This window comes from Mobula birostris, chromosome 9 (assembly GCF_030028105.1).
Source record: "Mobula birostris isolate sMobBir1 chromosome 9, sMobBir1.hap1, whole genome shotgun sequence".
In the NCBI taxonomy this organism is placed as follows: domain Eukaryota; kingdom Metazoa; phylum Chordata; class Chondrichthyes; order Myliobatiformes; family Myliobatidae; genus Mobula; species Mobula birostris.
This window is the reverse complement of record NC_092378.1, coordinates 33648071-33671115: the sequence shown is the minus strand read 5'-3', so window position 1 is coordinate 33671115 and position 23045 is coordinate 33648071. Positions and strand designations below refer to the sequence as shown.

The 23045-nt window shown below is 40.5% G+C and overlaps 1 protein-coding gene across 6 annotated transcripts in view; it reads left to right on the top strand.

Annotated features, from left to right (window-relative positions):
- The window catches only part of LOC140202653 (ELKS/Rab6-interacting/CAST family member 1-like), a 754922-nt gene that overhangs the window by 431413 nt on the left and 300464 nt on the right, over positions 1-23045 (top strand). For all 6 annotated transcript variants that reach the window (XR_011887141.1, XM_072267763.1, XM_072267762.1 and 3 more), the window contains one exon: positions 13518-13665. Coding sequence is in view for 5 of the 6 variants with exons in the window: in XM_072267763.1 (XP_072123864.1) it covers positions 13518-13665 (148 nt within the window). In the remaining variant the exon portion in view is untranslated. The remainder of the gene's footprint in view (positions 1-13517; positions 13666-23045) is intronic.

Sequence of the window (23045 nt, the reverse complement as noted above, 5' to 3'; positions counted from 1 at the left end):
TGGCTACTTTAGGAAGTATTTAAGGATCAATTACATGTGCAGTAAAGGAAAAAGATTTAATTTCTTTAGTTGTTTTAGCTGCAGAGTATTTTGAAGTATAATTCTTTGAGCATGGACTTATCTTAGCTTGTGCATTTTTCATGTATTTTCTGTGTCAGAAGATCTTAGCTCGATCTTGCCAGCAGCATCTAGAAGCTACTTCAATGCGCTTTGCATATTTCAACGTACTTCGCAAGTTTATTGCTTCTTGTTCTTTATGAAATTAAGTGTAATCTAAGCAATAGCAGAATACTAACAGAAAATGACCCTCTGAGCTTTTAGACCTCCCCCCACCCCCACCTCAAGCAGGTTCTCACAGTCAGATAACCTCTGCCACAAACCCAAGATTTTTCAGAGAATATTGCAAGATATTTCTGTAAGCAGTTTTCTATTGATAAAGACTGGATTTCAAAAAAATTGTTACTTTACCCATCTGTGTTGTGCTTTTGAGCCTGCTGTTTTCAGAAATGTATTGTGAAGTGTCAAATGCTCTCTGCATGTTGCCTGCTTCAGAAATTGAAGTATTTGCAATGCAGACCTGACTGAAGAACAAAAGATGGTACCTATATTTTGGCACTCCTATTAACAGACAACTTTATATCCTTATTTGTTTCCAGTAGCAATAAAATTTTCCTGCCACATCCATTGAGCTGCATGGAGCAAGTTACTTCATCTTCTGTGCCATTAAAAGCAATTGTTCATTGCAGCATAACTCACAACAGAATCTTCAAACTGTTACCATCACCGGGGTTGGTTTTCCTATATTGCTCTGGCCAGTGATGTTCACGAGCAGATTATCAAATACTGTAGATACTGGAAGTATGAAATGTATCAGGTAACATTGGATTTACTCTGTAGGTAGGTAGTTACTGTAGACAAGGCAAAAAAAACACTTCCGGTCAATGATCCTTCATCAGAACTGGGCAAGAAACCACAAGTCCTTTCCTGAAGAAAAACTGGGTTAGAAAAAAGCAGGTAATTAAATTAAATTTAGAGGATTCACCTGAAGGTTCCCAGTCCGAGCTGGGATATGATCAGTGAGGCCCCTTCAAATTATGCTGTGGTAAATTATTGCTACAGTAAATTGCTGGTTTGCACTCACTCACAGTCAATCCTTTTTGTTCTTTCCATTCCCACCCCTCAACTTTATCTTCTTTCTAAATTATTCCTCAGTTTTAAAGAAAGGTCATTCATCTAAATTTCTGTTTCTGTTTCTCCTTCCAGTGGTACTGCCTGATCTGTTAAGTATTTACAGCATTTTTAAATACAATTATGAACATCTGGTTGGACATGGAGTGCTCAATGACAGGTGTGCTTTGGAACCATGCATACTAATTCATCCTGGCAACAATCTATGTGCATGTTGCAAGTGGAATGGCATCATTATATGTGTGCCTGAAGCAAAAAATGTGATTCAAAACTGGAAATATTCAGTCATAGTAATACGTTTCAACCTGGAAAACACTGTAATTGCATCTTTCTCTGGAAAAATGTAGTTTTTAAATGTGATACAATTTCTAGGGAAAACTAAATCAACACTACAACAAATATGGTCCAATCTACACCACACAGGGCAATGGTGTAATTGATGATGGATTTAACCATTTTCCTTTGTTTTTACTTTGAATATTCATGTTAATGTATGCAGGTATAAGCAATTATATAAGGCTGAATTAAGAAAACGATGGCTGAACGAACTTTAGTAAGGTTTTTGACCAGGTCCCACATGACAGGCTGATCTGTAAGGTTGGGTAGCATGTAATTCAGAGGTAGCTAGCATGATGGATTCAGAATTAGTCCAGTGATGGGAAACAGAAGGTCAGTTGTCTGACTGGGGGGGGGTCTCTGACTCACGGGGTGCCTCGGGTCGGTGTTGGGACCTCTGTTATTCATTATTGATGTAATTTATGTGGATTTGAATGAAAATGGCAAGATTAGCAAATTTGCTGATAATTCTAAATAAGGGGGTCTTGTTGAAAGTGAAGCAGGTTGCAATGAATTTGCAAAGAGGTTGTGATCATTTAGGGAAATAGGCTGAGGAATGGGAAATATATTGCAACTGAGATAAGTGGGTACTGATGTAGTTTGGACACTCAAACCAGGGTAGGACTTGTGCAGTGAATGGCAGGGCACTGACAAATGTCGTACTTCCGGGCCCTCTGTTTCACAAGTGCGCAGTTTGCTGAACATGGCCTCATATGTAGACAGGGTTGTGAAAAGCATGTTTAGCACACTGGCCTTCAGCTGTCAGGGCATTGAGTTTCAAGTTGAAAATTCAAAGTACATTTATTATCAAAGTATGTATACATCATACAACTTTGAGATTCATCTCCTTACAGGCAGCCACAAAACAAGAAACCCAAAGGAGCCCATTTCAAAAACAGACCAACGACCACCCATTGCAGATAGAGGGAAAAAATAAAAGCGGACAACAGCATTCCAAATGAAAGTGAGTTCATAAACTCAAAGCCCGGAACAGCTAGATCAGCCCCACAGTGTCAGCTTTAGTGCAGCAAAGAGCAGTACAAACATCGCGGAGCAGGGAGCAGAACCAGCAGGACCCTTCCCTCCAGTTCTGACACCCTGCCTTTTCAATCCATCTAGCCCGGTGTTTAAATCGTCCAAACGTCGGGTTGTTTCTCGCAGTAAGACCCGGGCACACCACATTGACAAACTCTCGGCCTGGACTCCACTGCTAGGAGGGTAATGGGCTGAACATGGGTGACTAGGACTAGCAGGGAGGATGCTATGGTTGGCCAATGGGCCTGCTTCCATGCTGTATTACTGTAAGACTCTGTTAAAATAGAGGAATGTACAATATAAGTAAATCATTGGTGGAAATGCTGAGAAGTTGAGTGCTGGCATTTTTGTGTGTGAGTGAAAAAAAGTTTCTCCATATAATGCATTAAATTTTTGTTTTGGTTCATCTGTGTATTTGATTCTGACAGACAACCCTGATGGTTTGAGAAGTGGTAAGAGAATATGAGGCTTAATATAGGACAGGAAATAAAAGTAAATAGAGGCTTGACCAAAAGTATCCTCAGAAAGTCAAGTGACTAAACAAGTGAATGACAGTTGAAGCTCTTAGAGACATGAAAAAAAATGTTGAGAAAATTAAAAAGCAATGTAAAACCACATACCCTGAATAAGAATACAGATGCTGTCTACAATTTCTCAATTTTTATTGATTTCTTATGTTTAAACTAAGTGCAAAATTATATTTACTTCTGCCTATTTATCAAACTTGTTATCTTGCTCACTGTCTGAAGTATTGTCTGTGAGTTGAAGATGAAATTGAGAATGACAGAAGCAGTGGACACGAAAAGTATGGCACCTTAGAAGCAAATGACAAGATAAGTGAAGTGATAGTCCATATTTACAATACTATGGGCAGATGTCCCATGGCGTTACTGAGGCAGCCAGATGATCCTTGTTTTTCAAAATGCAAGAATATTTTAGCACCTAAGGCACAAAGTGGAGTGTTTCCTTTTAGCCTGCTCAATCTAATTGCTAAATAAACAAGCCCTCCAGTCACTCAGCACTTAATTAGTGTTAAATTGGAGAGAGATTGAGAATTTGAGCTTCAGCTCTAAAGTACACAGTGTTTTAAGGCAGCATTTGCATGGCAATGTTTTGGCTCAAAATTAGCTGTGGTACAGTTTTGTGTCAGTCCAGCTTCCATTACTTAGCTGTTGCTGGACTGAAATGCTTAATGGCCCTGCCCCAGAGAAAACTGTACATGCATGAATACATGTGTGCATAATGCTTTTGGGAATACTTAGCAATGTTGATATGGAGAAAATTGTGGTGTATAAGACCATAAGACATAGGAGCATATTTAAGACAGAGCCTGCTCTCCCATTCAATTATGGCTAATTTATTATCCTTTTCAACCCATTTCTTTTGCCTTCTCCCTATAAATTTTGACGCTCTTACTAATTAAGAACCTATCAACCTTTGCTCTAAATATACTCAATGACTTGGCCTCCATAGCTCTCTGTTGCAATGAATTTCACAGATTCACCACCCTCTGGCTAAAGAAATTTCTCCTCATCTCTGTTCTGAGGCTGTGCTCTCTTATCCTAGACTCCCCCCACTATAGGAAACATCCTCTCCATATCCACTCTGTCTAGGCCTTTCAGTAATTGATAGATTTCAGTTAGATTCTCCCTCATTCTTCTAAGCTCCAGTGAGTACAGGCCATTCAGCAGTCTTATCACAGTTGGAAAGAAGCTGTTCCCAAATCTGGCTGTACGAGTCTTCAAGCTCCTGAACCTTCTCCCAGAAGGAACAGGGATGAAAAGTCTATTGGCTGGGTGGGTCGTGTCCTTGATTATCCTGGCAGCACTGCTCCGACAGCGTGCGGTGTGAAGTGAGTCCATGGACGGAAGATTGGTTTGTGTGATGTGCTGCGCCGTGTTCACGATCTTCTGCAGCTTCTTTCGGTCTTGGACAGGACAACTTCCATACCAGGTTGTGATGCACCCTAGAAGAATGCTTTCTATGGTGCATCTATAAAAATTAGTGAGGGTTTTAGGGGACAGACCAAATTTCTTTAGTTTTCTCAGGAAGTAAAGGCGCTGGTGGGCCTTCTTGCCAGTGAACGCTGCTTGGTTGGACCAAGTCAGGTCATTTGTGATATTGACCCTGAGGAACTTAAAACTTTTGACCTGTTCCACTTGTGCACCACCGATATAAATTGGGTCGTGCAGTCCGCTACTCCTTCTGAAGTCAACAACCAATTCCTTTGTCTTGCTGACGTTGAGGGATAGGTTATTCTCTTTGCACCACGCCACCAGGTTCTTAATTTCCTCTCTGTACTCAAACTCATCATTACCCGAGATACGGCCTACAATTGTTGTGTCATATATAGGCCTACAAATAGTAGCCAAGATGTTGGTTGAGATTGCACTGGGAAAGGCATGTAATAAGGGTAATAACACAATTGTAATGGGAGACTTCAATGTGCAAGGGATGGAGAAAATCAGTTTGGTGTCAGATCGCAAGAGAGGGAATTTGTTGAACGCCTATGAGATGGCTTTTTAAAGCAGCTTGTGCTTGAGCCTACTAGGAAAAGGCCATCTTAGATTGGGTGTTATATAATAACCCAGATCTTATTAGGGAAATTAATGTAAAGGAACTCTAAGGAGGCAGTGATTATAATATGATTGAATTCATACTGCAGTTTGAGAGAGAGAAGCATAAGTCACATGTATCAGTATCGTAATGGAATAAAAGGAATTACAGAGGCATGAGAGAGGAACGTCCAAGTGGATTGGAGAAGGATACTGGCAGGGATGACAGCAGAGCAGGGATGGCCGAAGTTTCGCGGAGCAGTTCACAAACTGCAGGATAGATAGGTCCCATGGAAGAAGAAATTCTCAAATGTCAGGAGTAGGCAATTGTGGCTGACAAAGGAAGTTAACGAATGCACAAAAGCCAAGGAAGAGCATATAATATAAGGTAGCAAAAGTAAGTGGGAAGTTGGATGATTGGGAAGTTCTTAAAATCCAACAAAGGGTAACTGAAAAAGCTATAAGAAGGGAAAAGATGAAATATGAGGGCAAACTAGCCAATAATATTAAGCAGGATGCTAAAAGATTTTTCAGATATATGAAGAGTAAAAGGGAAGTGAGAATTGATACTGCACCACTGGGAAATAATGCTGGTAAAGTAGTAATGATGGACAAAGAAATGGCAGATGAACTTAATGGGTACTTTGCATCAGTTTTCACTATGGAAGACACTAGCAGTGTGCCTGAGGTCTGTGAGTGTCAGGGAGCAGGAGTGAGTGGCATTGCTATTACAAAAAAAAATGCTAGACAAACTCAAAGGTCTTAAGATGGATAAGTCACCTAGACCAGATGGACTACATCCCAGAGCCTTGAGATTGGTTGCTAAAGAGATAATGATCTATTGGTCATGATCTTTCAAGAATCACTTGATTCTGGCATGGTCCCAGAGGACTGGAAGATTGCAAAATGTCACTCCACTCTTTAAGAAGAGATGAAGGCAAATGAAAGCAAAACACAGTCCAATTAGCCTAACCTCAGTGGTCGGGAAAGCATTGGAGTCTTTTCTTAAGGACGAGATTTCGAGGTACTTGGAGACTAATGATAAGATAAATCAGGTCAGCATGGTTTCTGTGAAGGGAAATGTTGCCTGACAAATATGTTAGAGTTCTTCGAGGAAGTAACAAGCAGGATACACAAAGGAGAGGTAGTGAATGTCATTTACTTGGGTTTTGATAAGGTGCCACACATGAGGCTGCTTAACAAGATAAATTCCAATGGTGTTACAGGAAAGATACTGGCATGGATAGAGGAATGGCTGACAGGCAGGGGGCAGTGTGTGGGAATGAAGAGGGCCTTTTCTGATTGGCTGCCAGTGACTAGTGATGTTCCTCAGGTGTCAGTATTAGGACCGCTGCTGTTCACATTGTTTGTTACTGATTTAGATAATGGAATTGATGGTTTTCTGGCAAAGTTTGTGGATGATACAAAGATAGGTGGAGGGGTAGGTAGTACTGAAGAAGCAATGCGATTGCAGCAGGACTTAGACAAAATTTGAAGAATGGGCAAAAAAGTGACAGATGGGATACAGAGTTGGGAAATGTATGATAATGCATTTTGGTAAAAGGAACAATAGTGCGGACTATTATCTAAATGGGGAGAACGATCAAACATCAGAGGTGCAGAGGGCCTTAGGAGTCCTCATGCAAGACTCTCAGAAGGTTAATTTACAGGTTGAGTCAGTGGTAAAGAAGGCAAATGCAGTGTTGGCATTTATTTCAAGGGGAATAGAATATAAAAGCAAGGAGATAATGCTGAATCTTTATAAGACATTAGTCATGTTGCACTTAAGAGTATTGTCAACAGTTTTGGGCCCATATCTCAGAAAGAATGTGTTGTCATTGGAGAGAGCCCAAAGGAGGTTTACGAGGATGATTCTGTGAATGAGCTGGTTAACATATGAGGAGCATTTGGCAGCTTTGGCCTGTACTGACTGGAATTTAGTAGTCTGCTGGGGAACTCATTGAAATCTACCAAATGTTGAAAGGACTAGATAGGGTGGATGTGGAGAGAATGTTTCCTGTGTGGAGGTATCCAGAACTAGAGGGCAGAACCTCAGAATTGAGGGATAACTTTTTATAACAGAGGTGAGGAGGAGTATTTTTAGCCAGAGTGTAGTGAATCTGTGGAATGCTCTACCATAGACTGTGGTGATGCCAAGTCCATGGGTATATTTAAGGTGGAAATTGATAGTTTCCTGATTAGTCAGTACATTAAAGGAAATGGTGAGAAAGCAGGTATATGGGGTTGAGTGGGATCCGTGATCAGCCATGATGAAATGGTGGAGCAGACTCAATGGGCTGTATGGCCTAATTCTGCTCCTATATCTTATGGTCTTATCCTTCGTTAGATAAGGGGCCCATAGCTTCAAGTATGGTCTGATCAATTCTTTATAAATTCTCAGCATTACATCCTTCCTTTTATATTCTAGTCATCTTGATATGAATGCTAACATTGTATTTGCCTTCCTTACTACTGAATCAGCGTGCAAGTTAACCTTTAGGGAGTCCTGCAAGAAGATTTCCAAGTCCCTTTGCACCTCTAATCTCAGAATTTCCTCCCCATTCAGGAAATAGTCTGTCCCTGTATTCCTTCCATTATAGCTGTGCACTTTCAGCAATTTGTGATGTATATATCCAGAAAGCATATACAGAGTACTTTGCATCAGTATTTACCATGGAGAAGAATATGGAGGATAGAGAAATAAATGTGGTGCCCGCTAGGGCATTTCAAGATAAAGAAGATTGTGTTTGACATTAAGTTGAGTAAGTCCCCAGGGCCTAATAGGATATCAGAATCAGGTTTATATCACCAGCATGTGTCGTGAAAATTGTTAATTTTCATAATCGGGGAAATACCACAGGATATTGAGAGAATCAAGAAATAGGATTACTGAAGCATTGACCAATATCTGTGTGTCTTCCCTAGCATATTTTGGCAGGTAACTAATGTTGTTCAAGAAGAAAAATGAAGATAACGCTGGGAATGATAATCTGGGAAAATCATAGTCTAATCAGCAACAGTCAGCCAGTCTTTCTGTAGGGCGAGTCATGTCTCACTAATTTCACTGAGTTTTTCAAGAAGGTGACGAAGATAACGCTGTTGATATTGCCTATATAGATTTTGGTAAGACACTTGACAAGATCCCACACGGGAATCTCATCCGCAAGATTAAGATGCACGGGACCAACAATGAACTGGCTGTTGGGATTCTGAATTTGTTTGCTCAAAGAAAACAGAGGAGTGGTAGATGGGACTTATTCTGTAACTAGTGGTCTCTCACAAGGATCTGTACAGGGACCTCTGCTGCTTGTGATATATAAATAACCTGAATGAAAATGTCAATGAGTAAATTAGTAAGTTTGCAAATGATACGAAGATTGGTGCTGCTGTAGCTAACGTAGAAGAATGCCAAAGGAATCAATGGGACATAGATTACTTGCAGATACAAACCAAGAAATATCTGATGGAGTGTAATCCAGCCAGATGTGCTTTGGAAGATCAAATATAAAGGGACAATGCATTGTGAATGGCTAGACACTGAACAGTGTTGATGAGTGGTCCAGGTCTATAACTCCCTGAAAGTAGTTACACTGGTTGATAGAACGGTAAAGAAGGCATTTAGTATACTTGCCTTTATTTGTTGAAGAACTATGTTCAAGAATCAGGAGGTTATATTGAAATCTGCAACAATAACAAATATTACAGGAATTTCTGGTATCTTCCCCTTTCCTTTCCAATCTTGCAGGAGAGTCTTGGCCCAAAACATTAACTGTTAATTAATTTCCGTAGATGCTGCCTGGCCTGCTAAATTCCTCCAGCATTTAGTGTGTGTTGCTCAGGATTTCCAGCATCTGCAGCATCTCTTGTGTTTATTACAGGAAATTGCTACATTTTGTCACTCTGTTATTCTAATAGCCATAGTTTTTCGCTTGAGAGTGAGGGGAATCTGCATTCAGGAAAAACTAAAAATGTCTTTTTCCTGTCAACTAATCATAAATATGTGAGTAGACAGCATGATTCATTGCAGTCCCCCCCCCCCCCCACATTACCTCAGCAGCAAAATACTGTGAACATGTTATTTTACATTGACTCCATGAATAAAAATGATCATGAGTTTAACATTTCTTGCCTGGGGGTTTCCCTTAATTAACATATAATTAATCATGCAAAAATGTTATAAACTAGGTTTAATGAGGAAGGATGTAATCTTGATGCTCCGCTGCTCATCTTCCTGACACATCACCAACCTGAAAGTAACTTCCTCGTTTTTTTCCACAATCTGTAGGTAATGTAGATATACTTTATTCTCATTAATGCCCCCTGCCAAGCTGCATTGGTCTCTTGAGGAAAAAGTATTCTGATGTTACATACCAAGTTGTCTTTCTTTTATTCATTTCTTTCAGTGGCACTCAAATTTCAGCATCAATAAGGAGCCAGTTCTTCTTTTGCAGTGCACCATTAACTTGTAAAAATTGGGTGTACCCTGACGATATAAGAATAGCCTTGTGGAAACAACTAGCCTGCCATGTGCTTTAAATTTGGTTATTTCTGATAAGTTTGTTTTCCCCAAAGCATTATCTTGGAGAAGGTAAGGATAGCATTCTATCTTATATTTTGTGATTTAACTTGTTATGAAATTATGCCATGGCCTTGTTGAAATTCTCAGGGTTTAGATAGTGGAGTATCCACAAACATGCACCGTAGGTACTGGAGCACACTTATACTGCTTAAGACTTTGAGCTGGCCATCCTGAGAGTTGGCTTCATCTTTCAGAAAAAATCAGAGCATCTGACCTCAGCAGCTCCAACATAAGGGAATTCTTATGAGAATGTCTTGCCCCATTCTCTGTGAAACCTATTAATAACCTTTGAGGTCAGAGCACTTTACATTAGGTATTGGTTTCCAAGCTTAAGTCCATACTGGTTGCATCACAGTCTGGTATGCAAGCACCATTGCCCAATAACAGAAAAGTCTACAAGCCCAGTCAGTCCAAGATGGGCAAAACCTTCCCTGTCATTAAGCACGTTTACAAGGTGCACTGCCACAACGAAACAACATCCATCAACAAGGACCCCCATCATCCAGGCTGTGTTCTCTTCTCACTACTACAGGAGCCTTAGGTCCCACACCAGCAGATTAGTAAGTCTTTACTTACTAACTTTGATCAGTAAGTCTGAAACTTATGCCACACTTGTTGATAACATTATTGAAGCGCATAATGTGACCAAGAAATGTTGCAAGCATTAGGATGAATTATGAAGAGAATTGTTCAATCCATTATCCTGATGAATGGAACTTTAACAGGAAGTAGCGCAAAATGACAAAATGTGCACAAAATGTTTTTTTAAAACAGGTACAGATGTGTTTCTTCTTATTCCAATTTCTACACTTAAATCAATGTAAAATTCAAGTTTATTGTTATCTGTACAAGTACATTATGCATAGACTTGTAGCTGCACAACAGGCACATTACATCACATAAGCAGCATTCACAGCAAACAAAAATTATACACAATTACAACAAAAAAAGTTCATTCTAGTGCAAAATGATCAGAATAGTTGTAGAGTTACAAAGCAATAGAAATTAGGGCTATCAGCAGGAATTCTGCAGATGCTGGAAATTCAAGCAACACACATCAAAGTTGCTGGTGAACGCAGCAGGCCGGGCAGCATCTCTAGGAAGAGGTACAGTCGACGTTTCAGGCCGAGGTACAGTCGACGTTAGTAACTCTTCCTTCAGTTAGTCCTGACGAAGGGTCTCGGCCTGAAACGTCGACTGTACCTCTTCCTAGAGATGCTGTCTGGCCTGCTGCGTTCTCCAGCAACTTTGAAATTAGGGCTATGCTAGTTGGTTCAAGAACTGAATGATTAAAGGGAAGTAGGTGTTCTTGAATCAGGTGGTGTAGGACTTCAGGCATTTATATTTCCAGCCCAAAGGTAGATGCGAAAAAGATGGCATCGTCCAGGTGGTGGGAATCTTTGATGGAGAAAGTTGCCTTCATTCAGCAGCATCTCTTGTTGATCTTACTGATATCCAGATGCCTATGTCCGTTAGGCAATATCCATGATTAATATTGAATAAATGTATTTTCTGAAAGGCTGATTTGCTTACCAGAATTCAGTTTTGAAAAGACTGATTTATTTTCCAAAAGTATATGTTTGAAGCAGGTATTTTATTGAGATACCTTAGTATGTATGTTGGAGTATCACATCATGAATGCCATGAAGGTAGTCAATGACATAATAACCTAATTAACCAAAGATCAGTGCCAGAAGAGATTTCCAATATTGGGAGTAATACAAATGTAGGTCTTTTAATGAACAACTATGGTGCAATAGCTTAAACATGGAGCTCAGAAAAATAGAGGGCTATGGGTAACCCTAGGTAATTTCTAAGGTAAGGACATGTTTGGCACAGGTTTGTGGGCCGAAAGGCCTGTATTGTGCTATAGGTTTTCTATGTTTCTAAACAGCAGGTCAACTTCTACCTGTGTCAGCGAAACTTTAGCCACAATATATAGGAAATTTAGTGACGACGTGTAGAAAATATAATAATAATTACAGATAGCACATAGTTCTGCACTTCATTGAATTGAATTGATTGACTTTATTTCTTACATTCTTCACATACATGAGTAAAAATCTTTATGTTACATCTCCATGTAAATGTGCAATCATAGAAATTTATAATAAATAGAACAGTCAATGTAACAGAAATACACTCAAATCAACGTGAGTTAATCAGTCTGATGGCCTGGTGGAAGAAGCTGTCCCGGAGCCTGTTGGTCCTGGCGTTTATGCTGCAGTACCCGCTCCCTGATGGTAGCAGCTGAAATAGATTGTGATTGGGGTGACTTGGGTCCCCAATGATCCTTCGGGCTCTTTTTTCACACCTGTCTTTGTAAATGTCCTGAATCATGGGAAGTTCACAACTACGGATGCACTGGGCTGTCCACACCACTCTCTGCAGAGTCCTGCAATTAAGGGAGGTACAGTTCCCATACCAGGCAGTGATGCAGCCAGTCAGGATGCTCTCAGTTGTGCCCGTGTAGAAAGTTCCTGGGATTTGGGGGCCCATACCAGACTTCCTCAACCGTCTGAGGTGAAAGAGGCATTGTTGTGCCTTCTCACCACACAGCTGGTATGTACAGACCACGTGTTGGTGATGTGAATGCCGAGAAACTTAAAGCTGTTTACCCTTTCAAGCCCAGATCCATTGATATCAATAGGAATTAGCCCATCCCCATTCCTCCTGTAATATTTGGTAAAAGATCATAAATAAAAGTATCTCTTAAATGCTATGGTCGCTAACTGGACAGCTGTTTTTAAAATAAAACTCCACTTGCTGTTGTCATATGTTTGCTTGCTGGTAGCAGCAACAATATTCTATAACTACCTAACGTTCGAAGCTTCCTTATACCTATAACAGAGGCTAATCGGTCCATCAGGTCCTTGATCAGTCACAGAAAGCAATTGCATTGGTCTTTTTTCCTCCTTTTTTCCCTCCTTTTTTTCCCTTTACCCTCGCAATCCAGTCTCGTGCATTGTCCTCAAATCCTTGTTTAGTCTTTTTGCTGTTTCCCTACCCTAAGGAATAATTTATGACATCAAGTTAATCTACAGCATGTTGTGGGAATGCAGAAGGGAAATCAAAACTCCCAGAGGAAACCACATAAGGTGATCATGAGGAAAACATTCAAACTTTACTGAGAGAGAACCCAAACAGAAGTTCCTAAAGTGCCATTCATTGGCCTTTCACTTTATTTTTCCTTCCCATTTTTCTGTCTGGCTTCTCACACTGATCTGACCGTCTCTGTTTTTCTGTACTACTCTAACAAACCTCCACCATAAAAAACAGTGCTGCATTACTCTTTTGGGTATTATGCAACCTTCTGCACTCAGCACTGAACAATCCAGTTTCAAGTATTTATCTTTTATTTCATTTCACATTACCTGTTTTCACAGTTTTTAAAATAATTATTCTACCTCTTATTTTCACTATCTCCTTTCTGATTTTTCTACTATTACTTCCTTTACCACTTTTCACCATCCATTATCACCCCTCTGCCATTTACTCTCTTTTGCCTTTTGCGCCAGACTTTATGTTCTCTCCTCCCCTGACCATTTTTAGTTTTGTGAAGTTGTTTTATTTCTGACACTGTTCTGAGGGAAATATATTCAACCTCAGATATTAGCCTTGTTTCTCTACATAGAGATGCTGCCTGAGTTGCTGAATACTTTAACATTCTGTTTTTTAAGATTTCTGACATTGGCAGTATTACATAGTGATAGAAAAAATATCGCTCTACTTGTTCACCTTTATAATTTATTTTGTGCAGCTGATATTCATTCCTGAAGTATTTTGTGATTGTTGATTGTCTAAAGTTGCCCATTATCTTTCAGACAAGAAGCACTATTAGCAGCCATCAGTGAAAAGGACGCTAATATTGCTCTACTGGAACTCTCCTCATCTAAGAAAAAGAAGACACAGGAGGAGGTGGCATCACTGAAGAGGGAGAAGGATAGATTGGTGCAACAGCTCAAACAACAGGTTAGTTTCTTTCTGTACCAGCTAGTCTATACTTTGACCCAGCCAGCCATGCAGAGGAATTACTTCATTTAACCCTGGTACCCTGTTAAATTGATCAAAATCAGTTTGAGTTGCTGTGCCTAGATTGTTTTGCATCTTGAAGCTAAGAAGCTTCAAGTTGCATTCAAGGACAACAGTAGGTTGAAGCTTCCTAGCCCGAGGATTACTCCAGGCTGATAATTTCTGCTATGTCTCCAAGATTCCTGCTCTGTTCATTAGGGAAGCTCCCTCAGCCTCATATGGAAGGAGAGAAAACTTCAATGCACAGGAACAAGAAGAGTAGGCATAGGTATTTACTTTTAAATTGTAAACTTCTCCAATATTCTGGCATTCATGGGATGTGCACATCCTTACAAGGACTTCCTTAGCAATTCCATGCCAAGACATACCAGCTGCTGTTTTGGAGGATCTCTGTGGAGTCCTTGCAGAACAACCATGCCTGTGATGTCTCTATTCTTCATCAACTTGTCTAGGTTCTTTTGACTCTACCCCCCAACCAAGAAACTGCCATCCATTCCTTTCCAAAGTTGTAACATACAACCGTTCAGGAGGTATGGTCACCTCTAGGTGAGATGTTTGTAAAACCCTTTAAATATTCACTGCAAAGATTCTGCACACAAGGCTAGATGCCAGCAACTGCAAGAATTTGCAATAGATAAATAGAGAATGCCTCTCTGAATCTGATACAAAAGTGTTACCAAAAGTAACCCAATTAAGCTGTTTTGTCAGTGTTTCAACTAAGCGCCCCAGTCTTTATGAGAATTTTATAAATAGATGATTTAAAATCCAATTTTAACTTCAGTGTAAGAAAATAAGTTATTTGAAATATTACAGAAAACTCTAGATCTAGATTCGAAAGACCTCTGCCTAATCAGAAATCTGTACTGGAAACAAACTGTCTCAGTATAAATAGATGGAGAAGTGAAACAGTTTACAAAAATCAAGAGAGGCGTTAGACAAGGGTGTGTTTTCTCCACATTATTTAATGTGTACAGTGAGACAATATTACAAAAAATAAGAGACATCTTGGGAATCAAAGTTAGCGGTGAAAACATCAATAATTTCAGATATGCAGATGACACTGTGTTAATTGAAAGTACGGAGGAAGAACTACAAAACTTAATACAATTGTTGAAGAAAGTGCAAAATTGGGTCTATCTATCAATTGCAAAAAGACAGAATGTATGGTGATATCGAAAAAGAAGGAGAATCCTACCTGCAGGCTGAGAATAAACGGGAAAGACATAAAACAAGTACAGAACTTTTGCTACTTAGGAAGCTGGATGACATCAGATGGCAGGTGCGACATGGACATCAAAAGAAGAATAGGGATGACAAAAGACAGCTTTATGAGAATGAAGAGTATACTAACCAATACTAAACTAGGCATGACAACTGACCTCAGAGTACTGAAATGTTATGTTTATCCAGTTATGTTATATGGCTCATAATGTTGGACAATATCTAGTAACATGAGGAAATGAATTGAAGCAGCAGAAATGTGATTTTTTGAGGAGGATGCAAAGAATCATGGACGAAATGAATATCTAATGAAGATGTCATGAACAGAGCAAAGACAAAAAGAGAAATAATGTATGAGATCATGAAAAGGCAACGTAACTTCATTGGACATGTGATTAGGAAAGAGGAGTTAGAATACACAGTAATTATGGGAAAGATTGAAGGGAAGAAAGCAAGAGGAAGACAAAGACAAATGATGATGGAGATAGCAGCCAGAGAACTAGAAATGAATACCAATGAACTGATCCACTTGGCCCGAAACAGGAGTGTGTGAGCCATGGCAGTCAAAGCTAAAACTGGGCATGGCACCTGATGATGATGTAAGGAAATAATTTCGAGGCATTTACGTCTTCCACACAACTTGCTTAACCATCTGTTTCGGTACTGTCAGTAAGCTTGTTCCTTTATACTCACTCAGTCCCTTCTGGACGTAAAAAAGATTGTAAGTTGCACAACTCATGAATTAGAATATACCTTGTTATTCACCTTCCTGTTTATTTTTAGTTGATCAAGGCTGATAAATGATCCTCCTGCCACCACCTCCCCACCACTGAGCCCTGAATTTGTATGTGGCACATTTTTAAATGCTTTTGGAAATGTAAATGCACGATGGTCACTAGTTCTGCCCTGTTAGTTTTATCCTCAAAGAACTGAAATACATTTTCGGAACATGATTTCTCATTAATAAAATTATGCTGAACTCCTTTATTGTGTTGAAAAATATGATTATACAGATCCTGTGGCTATAATATCTAATCTATATGTTGCTATATAAAGTTATCTCAAATGTTGAGGTTATAAGACTGAGCAACCATTGTTGTTGAACAGCAATCTAAAGATTAAAATTTTCAACCAATGTTTCAATTGGCTGACTGGAACAAAGTCAGGAAAAAAAAGTGTATTTTATATGGTCTCAGCTGTTTAGAGTACATTTTGTACATCAGGAGAAGCAGAATTTTTTTGGCAGGCCATTTCAGTTACAGGATCAGGGAATATTTCATTAAGTTCAGGTAGATGAGAGGGCATTTGATGCATTGTCAGGACTTTTCTGGCTGATGGATGATGTATGTTGCAACAAACAATCTGCAGCAGGAACTCAACAGGTCAAGTAGTAATTGCCACTACCAAGAGAAAACCAACAAATTCAAAGGTGAAAAATCCTAAGGCTGCAGGAGAGGTAGTTCTACAGCATTGAAAGAGAAGGAAGGGGTCTGGCAAGAAAGGACTAAAAGTTCCTTAAAATTATTTAACTACCTTGTTGAAGGCCTCTGTTTTCTCTACAACCTACAAGAGATAAGCTTTTGTGGAAGCAGTGAAATCAATAACTCCCACTGGACAGGAGGACATCAGTCATTTTTCCCTTATCTTCAGGGTTTTGCCACTATCTCAATTTTGAAGTGAGTCTAGATATATTTCAAGAGAGTCAATGTGATGTGTCCAGTGAGAATCTCAAAAATACCACAAAATAGGAACAAGTGTAAGTCATCAGGACCCTCAAGCCGGCCCTGTCTTTCAGTATGATCATTACTGATCTCTGCTTTTACCAGTTTCTCTTCTGTGCCCATAATCCTGAGTACACCTGAAGAAGAGATTTGTGGTTTGGTGAAGAATTTCAGAACCGGATGCTCCTATCATTAAAAGACCTTCAGTCTGCGAGTTGAAAATGTAAATCTGCTCTGTGGAGATTATCTTTCATATCTGAATCTGTTCATTGTGCTTCTGAGTGATAAGTGATATTTATGTAGTACTGAGCATTGAACATTTCTCCAGGCTTTTTTTTTAGCTTACTTGTGGATGTACTGCCAAGCAGGCATGTGGCTTATGTTTTAGAGCACTTGCGGATTCCAGGATCAATAAGCATTGCACTTTCATTGTAAGGGCTTGGGTCAATTTTGATCCAGTTGAGTGAGTGAAATCTCTGAGGATTTGTACTGTGTTTCTTGCGTCACTGTTATATTTAAGGGTTGGATTTAGACTGTTCTAGTCTGTTTATTTTTGCCTCAAAGTTTTCTTTAAGAATTTAATGTCCCATTATACTAAAGCCAACCAAGTTAGTATTGCAAGTGTGAACCCAAGCATAAATGACACATAAATGTCATAAATGACATTTGAAATCCATTGGCAGCAAGGTAAAGGGTAGTTAATAGTAGGGAGGACCCTAGGGATACAGGTACATAATTTCCAGAAAGAAATGACACAGGTAGACAAGGTGGTGTTTGGCATTTGGCATGGCGCCTTCATCGATCTGGGCATGTTGCAGCTGTACATATAGTATGAGTATTTATGATCAGTTCTGGTTACATAGCTATAGGAATGATATTGTTCACCTGGAAAGGGTGCAGAAAAGGGTCATGAGGATATAACTAGGAATGGAGGGGTTGAGTTAAAACAATAGGCTGGATAGGCTGGGACTTGGAGTATAGTTGGCTGAGAGGTAACCTTGTAGAGGTATATAAAAGTGGATGGCCATAGTCTTTTTCCCCAAACTAGAGGAGCCTAAAACTAGGATGGACTAGAAAGTTAAGGTGAGAGGAGAAAGATTAAAAGAGAATTGAAAGGAAACATTTTCCCACCGAGGGTGGTGGGCATAGGGAAAGAACTTCCAGAGGCAGTAATAGAGATGCTTACAGTTACAGTGTTTAAAATAAATATGTTCAGGCACAAGGGTAAAAAAACAGTTTAGAGGGGTAAAGGCCAAATGCAAGTAAATGAGACTGGCTTGGATGGACACCTTGGTCAATTTGGGCTGAAGATCTTATTTCCATGATATATGACAATAACCAGATCTATACTCAAGTTTGTTTGGGAAAAGAAAGGGAAAACAGTGCATGTATTATTTGTTGTGAACAATGATTGTTATTTTAAGGCTACCGTCCCTTTAAGGGTTGTGTTGAGTGCAACGTTGTCTTTAAAGTAGGTTCCAGAATTGATCTGTTTATTTGAGCTGCTCCTATGTTGTATGTATAAATCCTCATGTGTCATAAATTTACATGTCTGAATGTAGTCAACACAGCTTACAATCAACCTATCAACCAATTCCTGCTGCTATGTGCTGTTACAAGTAACCATGAATTATGAGTTACATCTCAAAGCCTGACTATTTTGGAAACTTCAGTAATTTTCTTCTTTATTCATATGTATTTCAGCTGGCAGATTCACAGGTCTTTGAGTTTGTTCATGTTTTATTTCCCTACCTTTGTCATTTTGGAGGACATCTTAAAATCATTTTATGATCATTTCTCTGAGTTCTAAAACTATAAGACCATAAAACAAAGGAGCAGAAGTTGGCCATTCGGCCCATCGAGTCTGCTCCACCATTTTATCATGAGCTGATCCATTCTCCCATTTAGTCCCACTCCCCTGCCTTCTCACCATAACCTTTGATGCCCTGGCTACTCAGATACCTATCAATCTCCACCTTAAATACACCCAATGACTTGGCCTCCACTGCTGCCCGTGGCAACAAATTCCATAGATTCACCACCCTCTGACTAAAAAAATTTCTTCACATTTCTGTTCCGAATGGGTGCCCTTCAATCCTTACGTCATGCCCTCTCGTACTAGACTCCCCCATCATGGGAAACAACTTTGCCACATCCACTCTGTCCATCCCTTTCAACTATATTTTGTTACTCTTTTGGAGTCCTGATTTATACTTCAAACAATAAAATCACTTCCTTTCATCGTCTCAGCATTCCTCTTTTTGTATAATGGTAGCTTGAATTTTATTTTTAAGTACAGATGACCCCAGTGTTACAGGAGTGTCAGTGTTGCATTCATAGAAGACTATATCACAATTTTTCTTAATGTAAAGCTGGTTCACCTGCACATATGTCAAGAAACATAAGTTGAAAAAAAAGTTCATTGACATTTTCCACATAAATTCCGTGAGTTTATTTCAAAGTTCAAAGAACATTTGTTTTCAAAGTATGTACATATACTGTATACTAGGGCCCCCAATGTTTTTTGCGCTGCGGACCGGTTTAATATTGACAATATTCTTGTGGACCGGCGGACCCGGGGGCGGGGGGTTGGGGAGGGGGGGGGTTGCCGACGGACAAGAGTAGCAGTCAAATACGTTGTGTTTACCCCGAGAAAGACGGTTCTGTCGGCGGGGGGGGGGGGGGGGGGGGGCTGTTAATCACGACCGGAATATAGGTGATAAATTGTTAATACACTCAATTTCATTTCTAAAAGGGTTTATCTAACGAATTTAATATTAAACATACAGCGCATATTTTCCTTGCATGAATATAGTGATAAGTCAATTATCAGGGGAGGACAGGGGAGATTGAAGTAAGTATTGAACGAACTTCCATTAGAAGTGGTAGAGGCTGGTTCAATATTATTATTTAACAAAAAATTGGATAGGTATATGGACAGGAAAGGAATGGAGAGTTATGGGCTGCGTGCAGGTCCGTGGGACTAGGTGAGAGTAGTGTTTGGCACGGACCAGAAGGACAGAGATGGCCTGTTTCCGTGCTGTAATTGTTCCATGGTTATATAAGTAAGTCAATAGCATCGTAACATTTTAAGTAACGTTTGGATATTAAACACACAGCACATATTTTCCCCGTATGAACATATAAAATCATTGCAACACACCAATATCGCTGAATCAGTGGGAGCCCTGGGCTGAATACTTGTTCCCTGCAACAAGACGGTCCTATCGAGGGGTGATGGGAGACAGCGATACTCGAAGGGGGTTCCTTATGTCCAGTCTATTCCGCAATTTAGTTTTCATTGCATTCATTGCAGAGATACGTTGGAAATGGAAGCAACGTTTTCAGTGCTTTCGTGGCTATCTCAGGATACTTAGCCTTGACTTTCATCCAGAATGCCGGCAGAGATATTATGTCAAACATACTTTTCAGCCTGCCGTCATTTACAAGCTTGAGGAGTTGATCTTTTTCCCGCGCTGACATGGATGACGCGCGGGTAATGACCTCGCGTGCGTTCAAGCTCAACAGTGCGTGACAGGGAATGAGGAAAGATGCAGCTGACTCATATCGCCAAATCATATCGTTTCCTCATGGCCTGGTAGCACATGCTTTGCGGCCCGGTGGTTGAGGACCGCTGCTGTATACAACCTTGATATTCGTCTTCTTGCAGGCAGCCACAAGACAAAGAAACACAATAAAACCCATTAAAAAAACCCACACAACAAAGTCCATCAAACACCTAACGTGCGAAAAAAAACAAACTGTGCAAGCAATGAAAAAGTAAACAAATAACACAGAGTCTTCGAAAAGTGAATCCTCAGCCACAGAACCAGTTCACTGCTGAGACGAGTGAAGCCAATCCAGGAGCCCGATGGATGTAGGCCATAGCCACAGAAATAGTTCAGTGCTGAGGTAAATGTCGATGGTTGCAGGTCACAGCTGCAGAGGCAGTTCAGCGCTGAAGAAAGTAAACCCCAAGGAGTAATGAGCTGAACACCAGTTTGTCTTTTGCCCTCAGCCTTGACATTTGATCAAAAGAATAAATGAAGAACATACAGAATATGAACTGCAGAGTCCCTGAAAGTGAATCCACAGCTGCAGAGCCCATTCAGTGCTGAAGCGAGCGAAGCCCCTCCAGAAGCTGATGGCTGCAGGGCAGCAACTGCTCCCAAACCTAGCCGCATGGGACCCAAGGATCCTGCGTCTTCCACCAGATGGCAGTTGGAAGAAGAGAGTGGGACTAGTCAAGTGCAGGCAGACGGTGCTGCATACCTGTTGGTTTAACGCTCTTGTACTTGATGATTCTAATTTTACTTGACTCTTTAATTGGCACAGAGCAATGGAGCCGACCGCAGGTTCATCTTCTGCTATCAGGCCTTGATGCAGTTTCCACCCCCAGAAATGGCTGCCTTGGTCATATCTGCACTCTCAAAAGTCTAGAATGCTGAATCCCCCAGGAGATCACAAAAGCACCAGACCACCAGAATTTTATTTGTTTGTCAACTTTTTTGTTTAGTGATTTGTGAATTCTGTAAGGGTTAGTTTCTATTACCCAAACTGCCATTGCATGTGAGCTACCTGTAGTTGTCAGGCAATTGCTTAGTGTCAGTTAACATGTATTTTCATAAATTCACTTCAGTTATAAAATAAAGTTTTCTGTTTTCTTGCTCTACTAATTAAAATTTATAAAAGGAATACCAATGATCTCAGTCTAACAACTTTCAAATATCTGCTAACAGTGAGTTTGTGGCTGTGAAGGGTAGTGCCATACAAAGTGACCTTTGTATTGTACAAACTTAAAACAATTGATAATGCTTTCCTGATATTGATGTCAGGTTAATTGATCTGTATTTGTCATGTCACCCTCCTTAAATGAGGAGGTATTTCCAACTCCCAAATTTCTTGCTGATGATGCTGCAAACTATTTGGCTGAAATGTTTTCGTGACATATTTAATTGAACTATCCCAGATATTAATCCACTGCCAATGCTCAGATGCTCTGCGCCTCCTGTACCTTACTGCAACGGGTGTGAATGTCCCACTTGGTGTGCAGGATCTCCCAGTGGCCACACAATTTAATTCCACATCCCATTCCCATTCTGATATGTCTATCCATGGCCTCCTCTACTGTCAAGATGAAGCCACACTCAGGTTGGAGGAACAACACCTTATATTCCGTCTGGGTAGCCTCCAACCTGATGGCATGAACATTGATTTCTCTAACTTACGTTAATGCCCCACCACCCCTTTGTACCCCATCTGTTATTTATTTATTTTTTTCTCTCTCTCTCTCTCTCTCTGTCCTTTTTCTCCCTCTGTCTCTCTCACTATACCCTTTGCCCATCCTCTGGGCTTCCCCCCCTGCCCCTTTTGTTCTCCCTAGGCCTCCCGTCCCATGATCCTCTCATATCCCTTTTGCCAATCACCTGTCCAGCTCTTGGCTCCATCCCTCCCCCTCCTGTCTTCTCCTATCATTTCAGATCTCCCCCTCCCGCTTTCAAATCTCTTACTATCTCTTCTTTCAGTTAGTCCTGACAAAGGGTCTCGGCCCGAAACATCGACTGTACCTCTTCCTATAGATGCTGCCTGGCCTGCTGCATTCACCAGCAATTTTTATGTGTGTTGCTTAAACATAAATTATACTGTTTTTACATAAAGGAACAATATTTGAACAAAAATGAAGTCTGTTTTAATGCAAAATGATTAAAAGTGGTCACTGTCCTCCAAAATTATAGTGATTAGGGTTTTGTTGATTGGTTCAGGACCAGAATGGTTGAAGGGAAGTAACAGTCCTTGAATCTGGTGGTATGGGAATCAAGCCTCTGTATTTCCTGTCCAGTGGTAGCTGCAAGAAGTCGGCATGGCTCAGCAAGTGGGATCCTTATTATTCTCCGTAACTTGCGCCACCTCCAACGGGATCCCACCACTAAGCACATCTTTCCCTCCCCCCCTCTCTCTGCATTCCGCAGGGATCACTCCCTACACAACTCCCTTGTCCATTCGTCCCCCCCATCCCTCCCCACTGATCTCCCTCCTGGCACTTATCCGTGTAAGCGGAACAAGTGCTACACATGCCCTTACACTTCCTCCCTTACCACCATTCAGGGCCCCAAACAGTCCTTCCAGGTGAGGCAACACTTCACCTGTGAGTTGACTGGGGTGATATACTGCGTTCGGTGCTCCCGATGTGGCCTTTTATATATTGGCGAGACCCGACGCAGACTGGGAGACCGCTTTGCTGAACATCTACGCTCTGTCCGCCAGAGAAAGCAGGATCTCCCAGTGGCCACACATTTTAATTCCACATCCCATTCCCATTCTGACATGTCCATCCACTGCCTCCTCTACTGTAAAGATGAAGCCACACTCAGGTTGGAG